General features: G+C 35.0%; 1 protein-coding gene across 1 annotated transcript in view; it reads right to left on the bottom strand.

Annotated features, from left to right (window-relative positions):
* The window catches only part of GRIK2 (glutamate ionotropic receptor kainate type subunit 2), a 406229-nt gene that overhangs the window by 180477 nt on the left and 203014 nt on the right, over positions 1-22738 (bottom strand). Inside the window, exons 7-8 of the mRNA XM_009649067.2 lie at positions 8592-8735; positions 7216-7323 (exon numbers count right to left, since the gene is read on the bottom strand). Coding sequence (XP_009647362.1) covers positions 7216-7323; positions 8592-8735 — 252 coding nt within the window. The remainder of the gene's footprint in view (positions 1-7215; positions 7324-8591; positions 8736-22738) is intronic.

The raw sequence follows: 22738 nt of genomic DNA, 5'->3' as shown, positions 1-22738 counted from the left end.
CCTTTAGCCAGTGGAGGACCCCATGCCGGAGAGGGTGGATGCCCGAAGGGAGGAGGCTGTGACCCTGTGGGAAGCCTGCGCCAGATCAGCTTCCTGGCAAGCCATTGCGGACCTGTGCGGGGAGGAGCCCACACCGAAGAAGAACTTGCTGGCAGAACTTGTGACCCTGCCGGGGACCCATGTTGGAGCAGTCTGCTCCTGAGGGACTGCACCCCATGGAAATTATGAACCCATGCTGGAGCAGTTCGTGAAGAACTGTAGCCCATGGGAAGGACTCACGTTGGAGAAGTTTGTGGAGGACTGTCTCCCATGAGAGGGACCCCATGCTGGAGCAGAGGAAGGGTCCTCTCCCTAGGAAGAAGAAGCAGCAGAGACGATGTTTGATGAACTGACCTCGACCCCCATTCCTGTCCCCCTGCGCCACTGGGGGGAGTAGGTAGAGAAACTGGGAGTGAAGTTGAGCCCAGGAAGAAAGGAGGGGTGGGGGGATGTTTTTTAAGATCCAGCAGTTTTTCTCCTCTCCTTCTCTGATTTTGATTGATAATAAATTAAATTTTTTTTCAAGTTGAGTCTGTTTTGCCCATGATGGTAACTGATAAAATGGTCTCTCCCTGTCCTTATCTCAACCCACGAGCCTTTTGATTTACTTTTCCCTCCTCTGTCTGGTTAGAGGGGAGTGATAGAGTGGCTTTGGTGGGCCCCTGGCATCCAGCCAGGGTCAAACCACCACAGGATTATGACCACTGAGGCAGTCATTACTGAAAGGCAGATGAAGAGGAAAAACTAGGAAATATGGGCTAGATGAATCTAGAGATTCTTTTCTCAGGCATCATAAGAAAAGTTTGCAATCCATCTTTAGGCAGGTACGCACTGAGGTTTCTAAATTATCAACCAATCCTATGCCACTTAAACAAAACTCTTAAATAATCTTCACAATATTTACTACTCAATAGTTCAGTAGTATAATTTCAAAACTAAATCTCACCAGAAGTGTGGTTAAGCTAATGCTTAACCAAACTTAAAATTAATTTGATTCTTTTGGGTTCAAGTATTTTGTGCATTCAGTCTCCAAAAAAAAAAAGATCAGTAGAATGGTGCTTATTATCAAAAATATGAATTTAATTTCATAGAAAAATGCAATTGGCATCATTTGTGGAGAAATAATACTTTAGGAAAAAGGTACTTACCAAATAATAAAAACAAGATAAAAAATATCAGACCTGTTAAATCAGAATGAATAATTATTCAAATTCTGAATACTACAAATTACACCACAGTTGATATGTGGAATAAAGAAAGCTATATTGCACTTCAGCTCAAAGTTACTAGTCCCTTCTGGAAGTATTAGATGGATTTTTGTGACATTTAGCAATATATTTGGTATCAGAATAAACCTCCTCAAACCTTAACAAAATTCTCCTCTTTTCAAGATTATTTATCACTAACATAATCCATTTCTGAGTTGATCTATAAAATTAAGCGTAAATGTAATTTGAAAGGTATATTCAGACTTGCATTTTTATAGATTGTAATATAAATTAAGCTTTCATACAATAAAAAATTCATAGGTGAATATTTAGCCATAGCTATGTAAATGTAAGAGTATTATAAAAACTGGTAGCCACCTCTTATCCCATTTATTTTCAAAGATACAGCATGATCCTAGTTCAACTCATAGTGTGTCTAAAGTAAATGTTTCCTCTTGACAATAAAAATGCAATTTGTCATACAGTAAAGATCTGCTTCTAGTCACGTCAATCACAATTCAGCAAGATATTTATTAAAAAAAAAATAATCAAATTTGTAGCCTCCTCTTAGTAACACCCATACTTTCTTCAATGTTTTCAACCTTACCAAGACCAATCCAGCATAATTTTTGTGGTTTAACCCCAGCTAACAACTAAGCACCACATAGCCGCTCACTCATTCCCTCTGCACTGGGATGGCGGAGCGAATAAGAAGGGTAAAAAGTGAGAAAACAAGTGAGCTGAGATAAAGACAGCTTTGTTATTAAAATTTTTATATACATATATATTTATTAAAGGGGAATAAAACAACAAAGAAAGAGGAAAATAAAACCCAAGAAAAACAAGTGATCCAAAAGAAAACAATTGCTCGCCACCAAATGACCGACGCCCAACCAGTCTCTGAGCAACAGCAGCCCCTGCTAACCTCCACTCTGCTCAGTTTTATTGCTGAGCACAACTTCATATGATCTGGGATATCCCTTCGGTCAACTCACCGGTGGAGCAGTCTGAGGTGCAGAAAACGCCTTGATGCTGTGTAAGCATTGCTCAACAATAACTGAAACATCAGTGTGTTAACAACACTATTTTCAGTACAAATACAAAACTTAGCGCCACACAAGCCACTATGAAGAAATTTAACTCTATCCCAGCCAAAACCAGTACAATAATTCACCACCCACCCCCAAAAAAGCAGCATTGTACTCTTCCAAAAGTTAAAAATTCTGAGTTACATATTCACTAGAGTAGTTTACTGAGCATCAGCCTTATGTGATGTTGTGTACAAAAATTCAATAAAGTGGCTTTCTTACTTCAGCATGTTTGAGTAAAAGTAATTTATCATTATCAATAAACAAGTAATCTTCATTGTTAATTTCCTTCAAAACTCACCAATGAAAAGTAACATTTTTTTTGGCTCCAAGTCAATCAAAACTGTACACACTACTCAGAGCGAAGTGCCACGAGCATTGTATTAGGAAGGATCATTGCCCTTCTGCAGTGGTAGCAACTGTCTAACTATGCAGCCAAAATCTGTATTCAATCCTCAAAGAACTGACAAATATGTCTACAGTTTACCATCATTCTTTATTATATTTTGTAGTGTAGTTAGTAATAGTGGTGATTACATCAAGAAAATAATTATTCATACTCCAGTGTGAGTAATGTTATTTCTTCTTATTTATGTATTTCCCATTTGGGAATTGCTTCATTTATTTTGCTTTCTTCAGAAATATTAATATGCTTGCCTTCTTTGCCAAATATCATGTTAATACCAATACTTCCTTAGATCTGCTATTTCACTTTCTTTTTTTTGTCTAACTTTTACAAAACCCTCTATTTATGCCACTTGCTGGTTTTTCCCAGATCATTAATAAAGGTACTAAATAAAACAAGATCTTATGTTGATATGCTGGACAATTAATTACAGCTCATTTTGTGTCATTTATATTCATCCTGTGTGTAGGTTCCTGAGCAAGATTTCAAGCCAGTTGTTAACACCTCTATTCAAGAAATGTGATTCTTCTTAAGTAATATCTTTTTGTATCAAAAGCGGTATTAAATTCAGGCATTTGCTATCTCCCTGATGTATAAAATAATTTTCCTCATGATGCAGCTTCAGTGTAAATACTGATTGATTTTAATTTAAATGATAATTTGCTTATTATACTGGATTGCCAGAGTTTGAGATTTTCACTGTTCTTAACCACAAACAGTTTCAGTGCATCCAGACTGACCGTCAGCAAATTTTGTTGTACATTACATTAACCGCACTCCAACTGTCTATTAATTTTGCCATTTTTATCTGACAAGAAGCTATAATTTTTTAGTCAGATATGAATTTTTATTTGGAAATTCATACTTCTTATCACTTGATGCTTGATTATCACCTCTCATTCAAGAGTTTCAGGAACTGATATGTAAAATCTGAGATCACATCTGGCATCTTTTTTAAGTGAATGAGCAATTTTTCTGTTGTCACTGACTTCGGCAGTCATTGCACTTAAAATATATGATTTAAGTAATTTCCCATAATACTAACCAGGGAATTTATTTAAGACATTTTCTTACAAAACCTCAGAAAAATAGGTCTTCCAGCAATACTTCACAATAACTCTTTTCTCTCCCCTCCATAAATATTTGTCTCCTCAAAATATCTTATTTTGTCATAAAAGCATTACAGATTACAGCTGAAATTTTTGGGTTGAATTGTTGTCCTTCACATAAGAAATTGTTACCCCATACTTGAAAAGAGGTTAGATGAAATAATAGCTATTTGCAAGTATGGAAACAGGACACACATAATATAACATGTATAATTCCCATCTCCCCATCTTATCTCATCCCACAAAATGAATGAATGAATGAATAAATAAATAAATAAACAATAACTGTTCAGGAATTCTAACTACATAGACAGAGAGGCATAACAAGATGGGGTGGTTTGGGAAGAATCATAGAATCATAGAATGTTTTGGGTTGGAAGGGACCCCTAGAGGTCATCTAGTCCATACAGGATAAGGACAAAGATAGGGAAAGGCTCCTGAAGAAAGAAGAAAATAGAGAGAAAGGGGATGGAAAGAGCAGAGATGAAGAGAGACAAATGGACAGGGATTACATGGAAAGGGAAATGAACAGGGAGGGTGTAAGGGAGAGGGGGGAAAAGGGAGAGCGGGAGGAAAGGGAGAGGAGGGAAAGAAGGAAGGGAGAGAATGAGCAAATGGCAGAGAGCAAGAGGGGGTGTGATGCAAAGAGATGGAGTGCACATGTGAAGGGAGGCAGGTAGGTGACAGAGAGAAGGGAGAGGGATTCATCATGGCTTTAACAGAACACAGTCTTGTCGGAAAAAAACTTTGAGACATCCCTTTTAAATAAAAGGACTGGCTAAACCATACTTTCTCTACTAGGAAGTGTCCTGCTCTAGAGTTTAATAATTCACCCTGGATTCAAGAAGAATGGGGTTTGTATTCTTTTAGAATAACCAAGTTTTCTTCAAACAAAAGCATTTATTTGTCAGCACTGATTTCTCTTTATCAGTAAAACACTCTATATGTTCCAAATATTTACTATGCAATTCAATCTAACGTGCATATACCTTAAGTTTCTTTTTCCTAATCTCATGTCACTACACCCCACAGAAACTGCTCTGCTTTTGCTCATAGGTATCTTTGAATCTATGTAGCGTTCCTCATCATTCTTTGCTAACACTTTCCTAACTTCTAAACTTTTCTAATACATCACAATTAATTCTTACTGCTCTTTCTACAGATTGTCAGCACATTTTGGTGAAAAAATAATATTATCACATCCCTTTATCACATGGCCAAAATGAGCCATGAAGGCAGTAAAAGTATTTTCTTTTTCTGTGAACTTCTATACACAGAGCTCAAGCATATGCTGGTTGTTTTTTAAATATCCATACGCTTTTACAACTATTTCTGTTGTTCTCCCTTACATATCTTTCATTATTACTGTTTCCCAAGTTCCTTTTCTTCTACGTTCTAAAGTACTGTATTTACTGACAAATTTTATTTTCTTCCCATATTTCTGATCTCTCTAGAACTTTTTATTTCTATATTTTCAGTGGAGTACATTCTCCTAAAATATTGTCAACTGAGAACTAAATTAATGTGCTTTTGTGTTTCTACTTTCATATCAATACTGATGGAGAAATAAAACCAAACAACACAGAACCTAATGGAAGATACCATTCTTTTAGCCCACTGCACATCTGTTATGTAATATTTTACACAAATGTTCTCTCAGAAAACTTCCAGTCCACATAGAAAATTTTGTAACAAAGGCAACTCTTTTTTAATAGTATCATAAAGTAGTAATGTATGCCCTTAGAAGGCAAATATATTACAATGTCGGTATTTCATTAATTATTTTGCATTTCTTCCTGAAAAGAAATTGAGAATACTGTAAAGACTTTATTTTCCAGAAAACCCGTGTTCTTGATGGTCCTCAAATGCTACCCAATGTTCTTAAAGCCATCCTAGATCACAGAGACTTCCTTTCCTCATTTTCAACAGTTACCACTTCAGTGACTCTTCAGCCACTACTGACTTATTTAGCTATTCCTATGTCATCAATTCTTCCATTTCTGTTTCCAGTAAGGAAGACAGGTTGCATTGCACCTATTCTACAAATACACAAAGCTAATTTGCTTTTCAAATCTAATCACTACTATGTACTTTTTTTCCCCCTTAAGTTTCCAGAGTTCCCTTCGTGGAATATTTCATAGGAAGACTCTCTACTACCGGTGTCTTGCTGCATGTTTTAAAATACAGATTAGGCCTTTAATCACAGGTTTGCCACTGGACATTTTGAAAACTGTTATTACATACGTAAGTGTATCAAAGCAAGCTCATGGATTCTGAACTTTTAAAAAAATCTTCCTAGTAAGAGAACATTAATTAATCCCAAACTAGTATTGGGGGAAAAAATTTTGGAGAAATACGTTGATTACACTAGATTCTCCATTCAATGATTTATAGAAGAAAGGAAATGCAACTCTGTGGCATGGTGCCTTCACTTAATTTCTCTTTTTATTTGTGGCCACAATATTACCTTGGGGCAATAGCTGATAAAATTTTATCTGAAGACGAAGGAAAACATAGTGCTCATAGAACACCGAATACCGCAGCTAAATACAAACTACAAGGCAGATGTAAATTGCAAAACTTTAGTTTGCTGATCACAACAATGTGAGACATAGCAGCTTCCTGCATTGCCTCTCCATAGCAGGGCGGCTGGAGAAGAAAGCAAAGATGATCTGATTTCAGATCATCATGGTGTCACATAGGCAGGCCATGCGTGCTTCCCAAGCCTTTTACTTCAAATATAGACAATATTAGGCTATACAGAAAGGGCATTCCTCAATCCTTTGGTCTTTCATTCCATCTCTGTACAAGAAAAATTAATGTCAGAAGACAGACAAACCTTTCAGGCTACCTATTCTTAATTCTTTAGTACCACCACAGATAGAAGATTTGTATTCCAAGAAGAGAACCCAAGTTCCCTCTTAAAACACAGAAAATTGCCAAAATGAAGCTATTTTATTTCATTCTGTTTGAGGTAATCCTTTTGGAATTAGTAAGATGTAAATAAAATACAAATACACATACCCACAGGTTCACACATGAAGATAGGCAATAGGATTGGAATCACAACTAAAACTAAACTCAATACAGATTGAAGACAAAGTATATTAATGTATGACTCCAGGTCCAGCTGTTCACTCTTCCCCAGTCCTCTTGAATCTAAGAACGTGGCTAGAAGCACGCAAAGGCTGCTGTCAGACATCAAGATAACAGCTTTTACTAGAAGACTTTGAAACCACGTATCAAGTTGAGAACAAGTACATTGTTTCATGTAGCACATCAAATGTTGTTGAAAATGCTACTAGGTTTAGGGGGTGGGGTTTTGATTTATTTCCCACCACTATGGAGGTAAACATCTTACACACCTTTTCAAGACCTTCTTCCTTGAGGCTGATAACATCTAAATCAAAATCTGTCCTTAAGCCATTCGTTTTGTTGAAAGTTATTCTGCCCGTGAGGCCTTCCCAGTGGGCCTACGGAGAAAGAAAAAAACAATTTATATAAATAAATATCTCTTCCTTTTTTTGCCCCAGAAGAACAAATTTTACTTCTGCCAAGATGGGAACATTAATTATTCATTCTATCTAGATAATTTACCCTGTGGCTGATTTTTTTTAAAAAAAAATATTTTGTATTCACTTTTTGCTAAATAAATCAACCTTTCTTCAGTCTTCACAGACAATTTTTAAACAACTTTCAATGTTAACCAATAGACTCTTCTTACTAAATGAGGTAAAAGGCTGTTTTGTTTTCATTTCTCCATCATTCATGCATGCATTTCCTCTTCTGCTTCCCTGCATGCCCTTCCCTCCCCCAAGCCTCAATCTCTTTCATTACTGCTGGATTTCATTTTTCTGTGAGGAAATTTCATTCAAATAAAGGCTTGCTTCTGCAAGATGCTGAGTCCCCTGAAACCACACTGAGACAGCAAAAATTGAGGTCATTGAGCCAGTCTTCCAGAGCTGATTCCTTACTTTTAATAAAGTGCAATATCCTCATTTTTTTATAACTTAAAGTCTACCTAGTTCTAAAATATACTGAAGTAGAGGAGGAAATGTGGAAAACAAAATTATCATTCTAAAAGGAATAAATATTAAAACCTGGATTATATTTCATTGCAAATAGGTCTCTCTATCATAGTATTTTGCATAGCTAGAATGAGAAATACTGTATTAGGAGTTACTTACAGAACAAGAGACTTGAATACTCTACAATGTTCACCTTTAGCACATTAAATCTCCTAGCTTTACTTTAAATCACTATCTATCAGTATTTAAAGAGCATACTGGGAGACCAAGGCCACATATATTCACCATAGAAAAAAAAATGAAATTAAAACCAGGGAGTAAACTTCATTCTTGGCCCCTTTGAACTTATGCCAATATTTAGTTGCTGAATTTTTCATAGTCATTCTACGGTTTGGGGTTTCTGGGGCTTGGGGTTTTGTGCGACAAATGTTTTAACACCCGCTACCCCCAATTATTGACAAACAAACATTTTATTTCGAATGGAGATATTTCACTGTTTTATGTTTCTTTGTTCCAACTAATACCTCAGGAAAACCCACTCTCAAATAAAAATGCTGTCTTGCCTGCTAAACTCTTTACACATAGCAAGCTGAGAGATTCCCATCTACTGGGGAAAAAAAAAAAAAGGCAGAATTCAAGTAGAGTGGGAACAAAAGAAAATGGGAGTTGGGAAAAGGAAAATAATGAAGCAGGATACTTTATTAGTGACTTACCTCCTTAATGAGACTCATAAAGCGGGTCCCAAAGCGCCATGGTTTGTGGCGATTACACTGTAGCGAACTGACAGTCATCTGTGGGAACTGCTGGACAGCCACTGACACCACATGAACTGCATCATACATTAGTGCTGCATCCGTCTGAAATTAGAATTAAATCAGAACCATGAGCACAAAACAAAAATGTGACAGCCCAGCAGTGAGAGAAGGAAACAAAAAAATAGCACTGCTTTTTATGTTAAAGGGAGAAAATTATCTGATTGCTTATGTAGCACTGTAAAATGCAGCCTTATTGCCAAGTCCTACACAAGATATGTCAGGAACTTCAGCCTCAGTTTTTTCTCTTTTTAGTGCTGAAATAAGGGCCCAAATACCAACTTTTCAGAATCACAGGAGAACACCGGTATCTCTGATGACCCATGTTGCTTTAGAAAAGGTGCATTAGGGAGTTATATAAAACACTGTATGCATACGTGATTTGAGTCAGTTATTTCCATGAGTGAGGCAAAAAAAAAGAAAATACTAGCAAGGTAGCAAACCTTACCTATGAAGGAAAGTGCACAGGCTAAGGAAATAATGTTTTTCTGTTTTGAAATTGCAGACTAGATACAGTCCCAAAGGTACTCAACTGATTCATGAATAACATTTTCTGGGTATCAGATTAAATCCCTAGGACAGATCTAACCAATATCTTCTATAAATCAGAGGCAAATTAGAATTGCATTAAAATGCACTTTCATTTTAATGGTTTTCATGTCCTATCCTAAATAAATAGGCTGTTTAGACCTGGTATGTGCTAACTAATATTGTATTAGCAAAGGACAGAGATGGCGTCTCAGTATGCACTGTCATGCTGTACAAGAAACTGACATCTCTCTCCTGTTCTAGTTGATAAACAGAGGCAAGCCTTGGAACCAAATGCAAGAGAGGACCTTAGATTCAGCTGGTGGAAATGAATGCTATGCCATCTGCTCAGCATACCTTAGAGAAAAAGGACCTATTTCTCCTTCTCATTCACATAATTAGTGAGCTGTGAAATTAGTTCTTTAATGGATAGGAAACCTGGAGATTATTGCACTTGTCACAATACAATACAATGCAATACAAAATGAGCTTATATAGTGCCTTTCATGCAAATGCATCCCAAGGCTCTTTACAATAAAACTAAACATAAAAATGCAAAAATGCTCTACCATTATAGCCCATAAGCCACTGTTAAAGGGGAAAATACACGTTTACATTTAAATGGCTCTCCCAAGGAGAGATTTCGAAATTCAAACAGAAATAAATCCTAATTTTAAAATAGCCAGTATAATAGGTTTCAGTGATCTCAGATGCCAAGTAGTTTATGAAGGGGCTCCAAATCAGTCAGAAAATATTTTTGCTGCCAAATTGTTCATTATCTTCAAGGCATTAAAGTGCTTTTATGGCAAGCTGATATTTGACATGGAGGCAGCGAAACGCCAAAAAGTTGGAATGACATGCTGAGTAAGCATCATACAAAACGTAATATTCTAAAAGCAGTACTTGGCAGTAGTCGGAGTCTAGACAACAGGTTTTTAAATAAACTATACAATAAGTACAACATATTAATCTGGCTCAGAAAAGCAAACTTTTTTGTTTTAATCAGCTTTACTTTTAAAACTGTAGTCCTTACACCAGTGAAGGAAAATTGAAATTGCTGTGAGACTTTAACAAAAACAGCCCATTAAGAAGCAACCAGAAGTTCAAAAACAGCATTAACTGATTAATTAGATATAAATTTGGACACAGAACTGATAAGACTCATCAGTGGGAATCAAATGGACATTATGCCAGATGCAGAGCAACACAGCTTTTGTGAAATGCTGTAAGCCACCGAGCTGGAAATCTAAGACAAGACAGTCAACTCCAGTGGAAGCATTAAAAAAGCCATTGCAGCTTTAGAAGTAATTCAAATTCTGATAACATTCTTCATATTTGACTGATGAACATTGTTTCACTGGAAAAAAGTCTAAATCAGAATGCACTTTTTTGAAATGCACACAACATAAACTAATCACTGGCTAGAAGTTGAGTGCCCTATTTGATTTTTAGATGCTACAAGATAAATCCCTTATTCACATAGGATGAGATTCCACAATCCACCTTATATAGGAAGATTAAAGTTAAACGTAGGCTTAAATGTTTGTACTGAATAAAAACTGATAAAATCATATAGTCAAAAATATATTGGTGTAGTGATTTAATATTGCAGTCATCTCTCTGGGTGTAATCATTGATTTTACTGCAAGAGAAACAGCACAGAACTCAGGAAAAGATATAAAGTATGTACTTAGATTTGCAGGTTGGGCTCTCCTCTTGGTTGGTCACTTTACCTTTCCTCTGAGAGACAGTAGGAATGGACAGCTGTTGGCCTAGCTCTCCACTCTTGTTCATTAGGCTTGCTAAGCTTTAGGTCTTGCTGCCCTTTGTCCATACTGCTTTCTCTTCCTTAAACGACACTTTTGGAACTGTGGTTTGCGGTACAGAAAGTACTGGAGGTTTCAGCAAGAGACTGTTTGGGGACCAGGGAAGAAATATCCCTAATTAAATTTTTAGGATTCTTTATTTTATCTAAACAGAGATTAGCATTCTGGGAGGAAGAAGAGGTAGAAACTTCAGGAGAAGCAATGGTTCTTGCATTTCAGATAGAAACGTGCTACAATGTTTCCATTCACTGAAGCACACATAGTACAAGAAAATAATCTTATTGTCAAGTGAGATTAGTACTGTTTAAGTCAACTTCTATAAACCTTTTAAGATTTATGTTGTATTTCACAAATATACCTTGGCACACTCTCTGAACCATGTGTTTCTGCACTGATTGTGCAGGGTTTTTGTTTTCACAATACTGCTTAGTATTTATGATGACTTGCTTAGACACAGATAAACTGATCTCAAATACTGCTCATGATACTGTCATCTGTATTTCTACAACTACAAAAGAAAAAATTAGTACAGTTACAGAAACTACAAAAATTTTTAATCAAATTGAAATAGAATGAGATTGAGTTAGGTGATTAAGATGTCAGGTGGTAGATGCCTGTGACCACAAGTCTGTTTTTCAGTTGACTCTGTCAAGTAACCAGAAAGCTTTTCACACTCAGAGGTAACAGTTTAAACAGAGATGTGATTTCAAGCACAATATATCTCAAACAAGAGAAAGTACCAAACTGTGTTTGATTTTTATCCCAAACTCAGTTGGATACTACACATTCCTTCTCAATATTGTTCTGGCATTCCTTTACGTCCTGTCTTACTGTGGGTGTTCTGTTTGCCTCTATCTTTTACATGTGTTTTGGGGGTTTGGAGCTGGGGCAGGAGGTTGGCAGAATAGTGGGTTTTGCTGGTTTCTAACCTACATGGGCGAAGCTGATGCAGAAGAAACACACTATAGCCTGGGTCTTAGCCAAGAAGAAATCTTCCCCATGTAATGGGTTCTCTGACAAGTTTTTCTGCCCTTCTTATGACATACAAAAGGCATGATTTTTAGTGACCTTCAGCATGGCTGGTAGGTTAGACAAGAATCAGCTGAAAGCCTGAAACCAAATGGGCTGTTTATGCACTACAGCTGCAACATGAGATATAGGTCTGCATCTTAAAGCCTTCCAAAAATGTGAGGGAAATGGCTCACACTCTGACATAGACAAAATCCAAGCAAGCCTAACAGAACAGAGGAATCTGTTATATGGTTTTCATAACCACCTTCAGACTTACATTACATAGAGTTCACTGATGTCCTTTGATAGCTGACTCAACAAATGTGCTAACTGCTTTTGGAATACCTGTGTCTAATTAACTGTTAAGGGTTAAAAAAAAAATCCAGTGTTAAACTGAACTGACTCACTAAAAATGTAAAGGGAGGACACTGTACAATTCACTTCAAATACTGCATTGTATGAGCTAGGCTTTTTCCATTGATTAGTAAAGTATGCATATACTTTTCTATTTTTTAGTTCTTGTGCTATCTTTACCTACCTATCATTACCTGAATAAGTACTACTGCATTAAGCATGATAGCCTACATATTTCATATGCATCTCATTATTCTCTTCAAGATTATCTCTGTCTTCCTGTCTCTAGTTAGTCAAACTTCACCTTTGTGAAATAAGTCCTACATTTAAAAGGCCAAACTTTTTTACAGGGTTTTGCCTAGTGTCTGATGGTCACTAATGTATTCTGAAAAATTCTGTAGATTAATTAAAATTAGGCTTAAATTCAAGTGTGCATCAAAAATGTAATGAAACTGAATGCAAATGTTCACAAATGTGTATCTGCATTTGTTTCCTAGGTGACCATGAAAAAAGTATCCAGATAAATGCATAAAAGTGGAAGAACGCTTTCATCTGCCTTTTTTTTTAACAAAATCCTTGAGAATGTGTGAACATGTTAAAAGCAATTCATGTGGAGTCTTTAATGCATTCTGAAACTTATTTCATCATATAATATCATTTGTTACTGAATGTTGGTTAGCTGCACAGCCAGCCATCCCAGACCATAGTATCTTCTGAAATAAACCCAGTTCAGACTGACTGTCATCACTGGTTTAACAAAGTGTTAACATGCTCATTTCATACTGCAACAAGATTCTCTCACTAAGCTTGTATTTATGGTACCTGACCTTGAGAGAGTTTAGCACATAATGAGAACGTTACGTTCCCATTTGGCAAAAGGAGTGTAAGTACATGAGGCAGGGCATGTTCCAGAAGGACTGACTTTTCCATTAGCCCTTATAAATTGTATTTTATTTCTTACACAACAGTAATGCCTTGGATAGAACACTAGATGCAAAGTCAGTTTGTTGGTTTGTTTTGGTTTTTTTTTCAACTCCCAATACATCCAGACTATTTCTAGTCAGTTTTATCAGGGACAGAGATAACATAATACAATTAGGAAGCTACGAACAGCAGCTCTGTTTCTTTGATCTAACAGCCTGAGCCAGTAGTGGGTACTGGAGGTACTGTACAATGAACAGGACAACCTAGTAAAACCTCCTCCCTCCCCAGCATAACCTTTTTATGGAGAAGTAATATCACTTACGATGCACTGAACAATAAGGATTTACAGTGGCATAGTTATTAATTTCAAAGCCCTCAAAAATGTCCCATAATCAATCTCCTTAGCCTGTTAAGCAGTACTTCTCCTTTGATAATTACTCTTCTCTCAGTTATGCTTACTGGTAATTTAACACACAATACATAATTATTAATTACAAAACCTTGATTAAATGGCATATTACATAAACAGAACACTTCCTTTTTTTTTTCTATCAAAATCCCCACGACCTGCATTTCATTTTTTCCCCATGTTAGTCTTATTTTCATTGTGAGCACAGTAAACAGAAATAGACCTCTATGCAGGTTTTTTTTATCATCAATATTATTTTGCTTTGAAGACTGACTTTATCATAGAATAATAACAAAGATGTGAGAAAAGTCCAACAACACTCAGAAGTCAGGAAAGGATGACCACCTACAGTATAAAAGAGCTCTCATTACTAACACAGTCTTTCCTTAAAAGTTTTCCTGTTTGACAGAAAATGGCAAAGTTGCCTTTAAAACTTACTGGATATGAACTACAGAAACTGTGATAGTGCACACATAAAAATAAGCTAAGATTTAATTATAAAAATCTATAGTTTCTTTATTATGGATTCTACTATCACCTCTTCAAAAATTTTAAGGACCAGATCTTGAATTAGGTTAGGAGAATCTGATTTTAACCCACAAAACAGAATAACTGGTGACATACAAGATTTTTTTCCCCAAATTCTCATATAGTGCGGTGCCAATAGTACTAATGTTACCCTACTTGAAGCTTGATTCACCACATAGCCTTGATCAGCTACCTTCAAACCACAGGTAATTTCAAATCTGCATTACAAAGTGATTTTCCAAGGGGGTGCAGAACAAGAGATTAATATTGAAGAAAGTAATTTTTCTTTAACTTTTTCAGGTCTAATGTTAGACAAAGAATGGTTGGATAAGAAGATGAACAGAAAGCATCTAACTATTCATGGCCTATATGTTGTTGGTTTGATCGCTATAATCTGGAATATTTTCCCATTTTCAGAAATGATTTCTCAGAAATCATTGGATTGGAGAATTACAAAACTCCATGGCTCAATCTACTGTTATTTTATTTGTGGCAATTACAGTCTATAGGACAGACATATATTCCATTGTTTCCAGTCAGTGTCTGAAATGCAGTTTCTAAAATTTTATGTTATTTTCTATAATTTATATATACATATATATGAAAGATAATTTTCTATAAGTTATTATAATAATAAAGCAAAGAATGATCAAGTTTAGGAACTTCTACAAGGTTCCAGTCATGTGCATAACAAAAAGTAGAATAGGTTGAATTTACCACACAGATGAAACAGTCAGAAGTTTAGATTGAACAGACACAAGAATAAAAGGGTTTATGTTTAATCACATAACAAAATATACTTCAAGAGAAATGAAGCCTAAAGAACAGTCCAAAGGAAATATATCACAAGTATGTTTAATAATATGAACTATTTGCGACCACACAGATCTGTAAGAGTCACAAGAATATAGTGTCTTTCTTTGTATACATATATTGCAGAAAAAATTGAATATCAAAGTATATAGAGATTTATGTTTATTATTTACTACTCCTTCACATAATATAGGATGAATCTAAATTTTTTTAAATACAGTTTTGCATGGCAGTAAAATCATACAATGTCTTACAGTATACTTGAAAAAAAGATGGAAGGGTTAACCATGCCATGCCATTTTACAACCACAAAGCGATTCTCATCATACCTGTCCTCACTTAAAAGTAAATAATAAGTATTATACACATACCACCACCCCCCTTTTTTTATGGTACACAGTTATGAATCTAAAGCTTGGTGAAGCACAGCTTTTAAAAATGAGGTTTACACTTCATATTGTAAACTAGATTCAGGAGAAAAGGTCCATCAGGACATTCAGGAGGAATTAGACTAAATTGCCTGGTGCCATTCCATATCAAGAAATAGTTCTCTCTAATGAACGTGACCCAAGACGTAAGGTGTATAGAAATTCCAGATAGCTCTGTGTTAAAAAATTCTACAGCAAACCACTACAGCAAAAGAGCTGGGCAGACAGACAGAGAGAAGAACCTTTCCAGGTTAATGCTACGTAATTATAGCAGGTACGCCATCTTTTCTCAAATATTTCCAACTGTATTGAAAAGCATAAAAGCAAATAAATGCTTTTGTGTTATCTTAACCTACCCAGGTTAAGAATGATTTCAAGGCAATAAGGGAACAAAAATAACATTTATCAATCCAAAATACAACAAATCTAGCCAGGCTCAGTAAACATTTTCTTGGGTATCCCACATGTCTGTGAGATATGCACCCCATAGAAACTCATATTACAGTTTGAACACAGTTTGGGCAGCGATAATGGAAGAAAAGTCCTTTCAGCAGTTCATCGTAACAACAATATTAGTGTAGCATTAAGGAGGATAGCTGTGGGCACACTTGGACTCTGAGCAGTGTCTTCAAGGGGTTTGCCAATACAAGGCTACAGGAATAAAACTATTGGAAGAAATTAACTTCTAAGAAATATGTTTTTTGATAGTTGAATGATATATTAACAGTCATATAAGTAGGACATAAGCAGGTGATACAAGTCAGCATACTGTTTCATCAGGATGTAACAACTGTCTGGAAGAATAAAGCACAATTAGGAATCCTCTAACTCCCAAAAGTATTAGAAAAGAGACTGAAAGAACATGATTTCTGTAGCCTATGAAAACAAAGACTGAGAACAACCATTGAGGGGAACAGAAACGAGGGAAGAAAGGAACGCTAAAGAGCACAGAATCATTTTATCTTACAGACAGATAGAGGCTTAAGTTGTATTAGATTTTAAAATCTTTAAAAATCATTAGAAGAACCTGCTGCACAAGACCACCAAGAGAAGATATTTCAGTTAGATGATGCCTGGCAAATGTAGTAGCACGCACACAAATTCCAGAGACCCAACATACTACTACTACTCACAGAAAGCTCTCCTACTCAAAGCAATTATAATGAGTGAATGAAATTAAGAAGAAACAGCTTGCAAAACTAGTTCCTCCTCCTCTCCTTGGGTAATAAAATCTATTGCCCCTGAAATCATTTCACTTAATTCTCTCTTGCTAAGACATCCCACAAAACCATTTTGCTGAGTGAGATTTAATAAATCTCTCAGCCTGGGATTAAATTTTACTGTTTTATGAACTGTTAAATTGCATTGTATGCTTATTAAAGCTGGTGTTTTCTTACTTCTTGACACATTCCCAACTCCACCCTGGGGTACAATTAAGCAAACAGTGGAGATTTTGTTTTCACCCCTATGAATGCATTCCAACTAGGAACAAGATATGAGCATCAGCAAGCTATAAACAATGTTCATCTAACTTCTTTAAAAATCAAAGAACATATTAGCATAAACTCTTTTTTAAGAAATATGGTAGTATTTCAGCTGAATAATCATCACATTAAGGCATAGCTGTTTAGATTATTTTTTAACATTTAGTTGCCTAGTGAATTTCAGATGGGATGTTTATTTACAGAGATGTGTTTGTGATTTTAAGTAGAGACAAAACAGATGTAAATCATTTTCCTCATCATCAAAATACTTGTTTTAACATCCAAACAGAGCAAATGGTTTATTTAAAAAGGCCTTAAAACTAACAAACAAAAAAAAAAAGTAGATTTTTTTTTATATGACAGGTAATTTTTTTGGAGAAAGTGTATTTTTTTCTTACACAGAAAGAAAATGGAAAAGATTTTCCTCTTTTGCCTCAACCCCTCATAGTTTTATCTCCAATTCTCAGAGAAATGGCAAAGTAGAACAATTGCAACTAAAAATTTTAAGAAAATATCAAGAGAACAAAAGAACAGGAAAAGGACTCCAAAGGATAGTGATGCTATTGCCACATTTCTTGCCATTATATTGTCATTACATAGGCAAGAATATGCATTTTTTAATTGACAGAATAAAAATGTATTTCCTGGTATAAAAGTTTGAAGTGGAGAACTTTTTCAGTCTCCAAAACAATCTCAGGTAATCATGTAATTTGATAGAATATTTATGGTGCTAAGAACCTTGAAGTATCTGAAAATTAGTTAGGTGGGTAGCCACTTACTGCAATTTGATTTTAACTTACTGGAGGTGAAATTTTCAGACAACTTGAAATTTTGCCAGCAAATAACACAGGAGATGTAGTTAGCAGGGTTTTCTGAAATAAGAACAGCAGCAGTATTTCTCTCATCTGCTTGACCTTTTATTCAGGATCTGAATTGCATGTTAGCAAATAAAATGCTAAAGATTTTAAATACATCGTGAAGTGCGTGCATAGGAAAATTTTGAATTCTGTTTTCTGACAAGGACACGCTATCATCCTTGTGGAGCAAAAACTTAAATCTTTTGTGTGAGGGAACATTTCAGTTACGGGAATAAGTAGAAAGTATAAGAATATTTAGAAATGCATATTTTCTTCAATATTTAAATTTAATTGGATAACAGACGTGTTTCAAAGCCAGTCTCTCTACACAAAATTTGCTGTTCTGATGTAAGGTTAAGTTGTGATTGATTTCCTGATCTTTCTGATCAACTTCTCATTCTCACTTATTTTTAGATTAACCATTTATTGGACAGGTTATATGTCATTACCCTATACAACTGTTCAGGGTGGTTTACTTCTTTCCAATCACAGAAAGAGGAAGAAGCTGCCAACATAAATAATTCAGCCTATATAGTCATCTACATTTATCTGGAAAAAAACACTGTTAACTGCATGAAAAAAATAAAGGCCAAAAAATAGTTCTATAATGATTTTTGTTTAGAAATTTATTTTCTCCCATTTTCTATTTTCTGGCTAACAAGACCACATAAAGTGTGATTTCATAAAACCCTGTAAATGTCCCATCATATAATAAACTCTACTAATCCAAGAGGCAAATAACTTTCAGTGTACTGCTTGCAATAGCATATGCTGTCTGACTGCATAAGTGCTTGAAGAACTGTGCTTATAATATACAGTTAGGACTGATGTGTTATGATGTTAGGTTTCTAATACATTCTTAAAAACAACTGTAAAATTTCCAGGTGAAAGCTATTCTGAACTACTTTCTCAACCTTTCTTCTGAACTTTAGACATTTTGGTATGTGCTAAAATATTTTTTTGCAATATGAAACACCATCATGCTCTTTTATATACCTTAAGGACAGATAGCAAAAACCTAATTACCAGGAACAATGGGTCATTATTTGGTCTTTGGTAGTGTATTTCCCTTCATCTGTTCCCCTGCTCAGAAATCAATATGATTGCGATCACTGCAGTTCCATCAACCACATCCATAATAAAGAGCTGCCTGCTACTATTATATTAGCTCAGTATTCAAGACTTATCACACCACATGAGAAGTCCCCTCTGCATGAGCAATTCATAAGTAATTACAGAACGATCCTATTCAGCATACACACTGAACATCTTTGTGTCCACATGCAGCAGGAAAGTACACCTGACAACACAAAGAACTAGAGGTATAAAGTTAGAACAATCCAGAGATTAAATGCAAATCTGATCAAAAATTGAGAAAAAAAGCATTCTGAAGAATGAATCTACATATTCTATTTTTGTATCCTGTAAAAGCTTCACAATATTTGAGGATTTCAGAGCTTTCACACCTTCAAATTTTTTTTTAAATTACAGAAATAAATATATATTGATGACCTTGAAATGCAGACGCAAAGCAGTTCTGACTCTTCATAATAAATTGCCTTCTCCTTTTTTCACCAAGCTCCATTTACATTTCTCCCCTCTCAGAAATAATTGGTGACACAGATTTTAATATCCTCAGCAAAAGACATGATTACATGTGCAGCCCTGCAAAATTCATGTTTGCAGGAGAAAACAAATTGTTAAGCAGTGTAAAACATAACTAGCTCAATAGAAGAGTATATGTTTATTTCAAAACAGAATTCTGATTTATGTCAGTCTTCTGTTCTAAATAAGTAGATTTTTTGCTTTTAGATTAACACCTCCTTAATATCAGTAATACCCAAAGGAAAAGGTATTAGAAGAGACCACTGGCCTGTGATTTAGGAAATCAACCTTTTATTTAGATTTATAAAGTAGATATTTTATGAGTTGGGGGTTGGAGGGGTTTTGATTGTTGTGGGTTTTTTAGTTCTGGAAGCATATCCATTTTTAGATTTTTTTTTTTTTTTTGTCATTTTTGTATAAACTTTAATCAAGTTGTATGTTATATGCACATCATAGCCTAGACAGGTTACAGAAAAGCAGAGTGACCTTGTAACATTACATTTTCTTTTCTTTGCAGTTGTGCCTCCACCAACTGCATTTCACTGTATATTTGCTTTTTTCTTTCAATGAAGTTCTCCATTAATTAGGGTTTCCTTTCAGAATAAACTTTTTATCATGTTATTATGCTAGTTCTAATAATTGGATTCTCATAAATTGACTCCAGCTTCACCATCAGAGTAGACACAGAATTCAGACATATTTGCATTAGACACATTTTGATTAAAATCCGCTTATACTAAGTCAATTTATTCAGTGATTGAAAAGCTGCATTCTGATTTGAGACACTACATTTCCAAGTTATCTTCTAAAAATGCCCTCATAGAACCAGCCATCTCAGACTGACTATTTAGCCCACAAAAATTTACCTAAATTAATTGCAGCTTTAAATTGTGATGTTTTGGAAAAAGCTGAGTAACTTTTAATGTGAACCTCAGTGGCTAATGATGAGAGGTACTTTGACACTGAAAGCTTAATTAAAGTTTTAGGTACTTTGAAATCCTTAAATAGCAAAGCACACAGGAGTTCAAGGTATAAAGAAAATAAGAATAGACACATAAACAAAGAACAAAGAAAAATTATATGGGTGTTTTTTATGTATATGAAATTTTCAAAACAAGTCACTTGTAGTAATTCAGTATTAGAGGAAATACAGGCTTACTAATAAGAACAACTCAAAATAATTTTGCTATCATCTTAGTCATAGCTTCTGGTTTGGTCAATATAAGAACCAACCACAATCTTCATAGTGATCAGATTTTTTTGGATGTATATATGAATCTTGGTATGTCAAATAAAATCTGTAGCAGTATACAAAATCCAAATTCACTCAGTGATCCTTTCCCAAAATTTTGGAACTCTCTCTGTCTAAACATAGTTCACTTTCAAAAGGATATTTATATCATAAAGCCAACCAATAGTATATAATTATCACAATTACTAAACCAAAAATAGGAATTGAAAACTGAATATACTTCCAGCTTTTTCAATACTCCATCAGGACTCCATCCGTCAGGATAACAGTCAAGTTTCTGCACCACATCTAAATCTACATTTAAAAATAAAAATGCATCCAAGCCAAGACAGAAGTTTTAACAAAATTTTTGCATATCTCTGACTAATCTGATGAGGATTTATTTTTTCTGAAGCGTACAAATACCTCTGTGCTTTAGCAAGATTTCAAAACATTCATTTAATACCATTCATCTTATTTTTATAGAGATGTTAATCCCTTATATCTCAGAAGGTTCTCCATATCTGAAATTGCAGAGTGCATAGGGAAGAAAAAAGGGAGGAGAAGAAGAAAATAGAGGAAATATAGAAGTACATTCTGCATTCAGTAACACAAAGATTTCTAGTTTCCTCATTCATACTCACAAACAACTCTATTAGCCAAACAGGCTTTGACAGATAAATTAGAAGGAAAAATAAATAGGTACAAATGTGATAAGTCTCATTAATTATTCCAGGTCTCCAGACTTTCTTTGACACTTCTGAACAGTTTCTGAGAGTTCTAAGAAAGAACAAGAGGATCATTCATGTAATATCTTTTCTATAAAGAGCATAAAAGTACAAGTATTCATTTGCACCTGTAAAGAAAATTTCACGGAATTCCAGTCCTTCTTACAGCTTCAAAGAAAATATGATCAAAAATTAGTGTTAATAGTTTAAAGCGTTCCAGTTTTCAGTTTGTTGCTATCAATCAGCTCGTTTCTTTGCATTCTGATCCTGAAGTTGTTTCTCAGTTTCCCTTTCTCAGCACTACACAGTGCACTGTCCTTTAGAAGCATCCTCGCTCATACTAAGACCATTTTATATGCCCTCACTTGTCCAAATTAGCCCAAAGAAGCACCATCAGACTGTACTGAAAAAACAGAATGTAGGTATAGCAGAATTCAAAGCAATGTCAGGTCTCTTTACAAGGGAATAGGCACATTCCCTTAGTTTTTATTACCTCTTGGCTTCTTCTTCCAAAGTCTGCCAAATAGTGTGATAAGAAGTGTTTTATCAAGAGACAACGTAAAAATGGAAAACTAAATCTAAATTATTATCAAAAGATGGATTTTGGTATGAGTTTCTGAAGATAATTCTATAATTTATGATTCTATACTGCCTGTTAAAATTTTTAAGAAATTATTTTCACGAGGTATTAAGTGTAGCTGCTGCTTTGGATAGTTATAAGGAAATAACTTGTTCTGTCTGTCATACATAGAAGAGCATGCAGATATTTCTATGGGAAAATACCTACCTAACAAATAAAACACGCTCTACATGTTTTTTGGAATACATGTAGATATGTATTAAAAAAATAAGAAAAATCTTTACAAAATCAGGGTTTATCACATAGAATATAATGGCTGTAAGGATGTAAGCTTTACCTCTTTTTCACATGAAAGTTTTAATTTATATAACCACAGAGTGTATTTTCTATAGGATCCCACAGATATACATATGAAGTCCAGTACAGTTAGGACTGATCAAAATCGTGCTCCATGAGGATTACAGAAGTGCATTTGTATCAGATGCAGTAAAAAGCTTCTAACTTGTGGAGGCAATATAAAATTCATTGATGCTTTCCACAAAATTCCAAGCTTCTATTTTAACATAAGGAATGCTTGCACTTTTCTAGGGAAAGGTCACAAAAGAAAAAAAAAAATGTTAATGCTGGAAATGTAACATTTCTGCCCTACTTCTCTACCCAGAACTGGCTAATCAGATTTAGCTAAAATTTTCCCAAAATACTTATGCCAAGAGATACACTTGCTCAGAAAATATTCAGCTGT

The sequence above is a fragment of the Egretta garzetta genome, unplaced genomic scaffold (assembly GCF_000687185.1).
Source record: "Egretta garzetta isolate BGI_Z169 unplaced genomic scaffold, ASM68718v1 scaffold231, whole genome shotgun sequence".
Lineage (NCBI taxonomy): Eukaryota > Metazoa > Chordata > Aves > Pelecaniformes > Ardeidae > Egretta > Egretta garzetta.
This window is presented reverse-complemented; position numbering and strand designations above follow the sequence as displayed.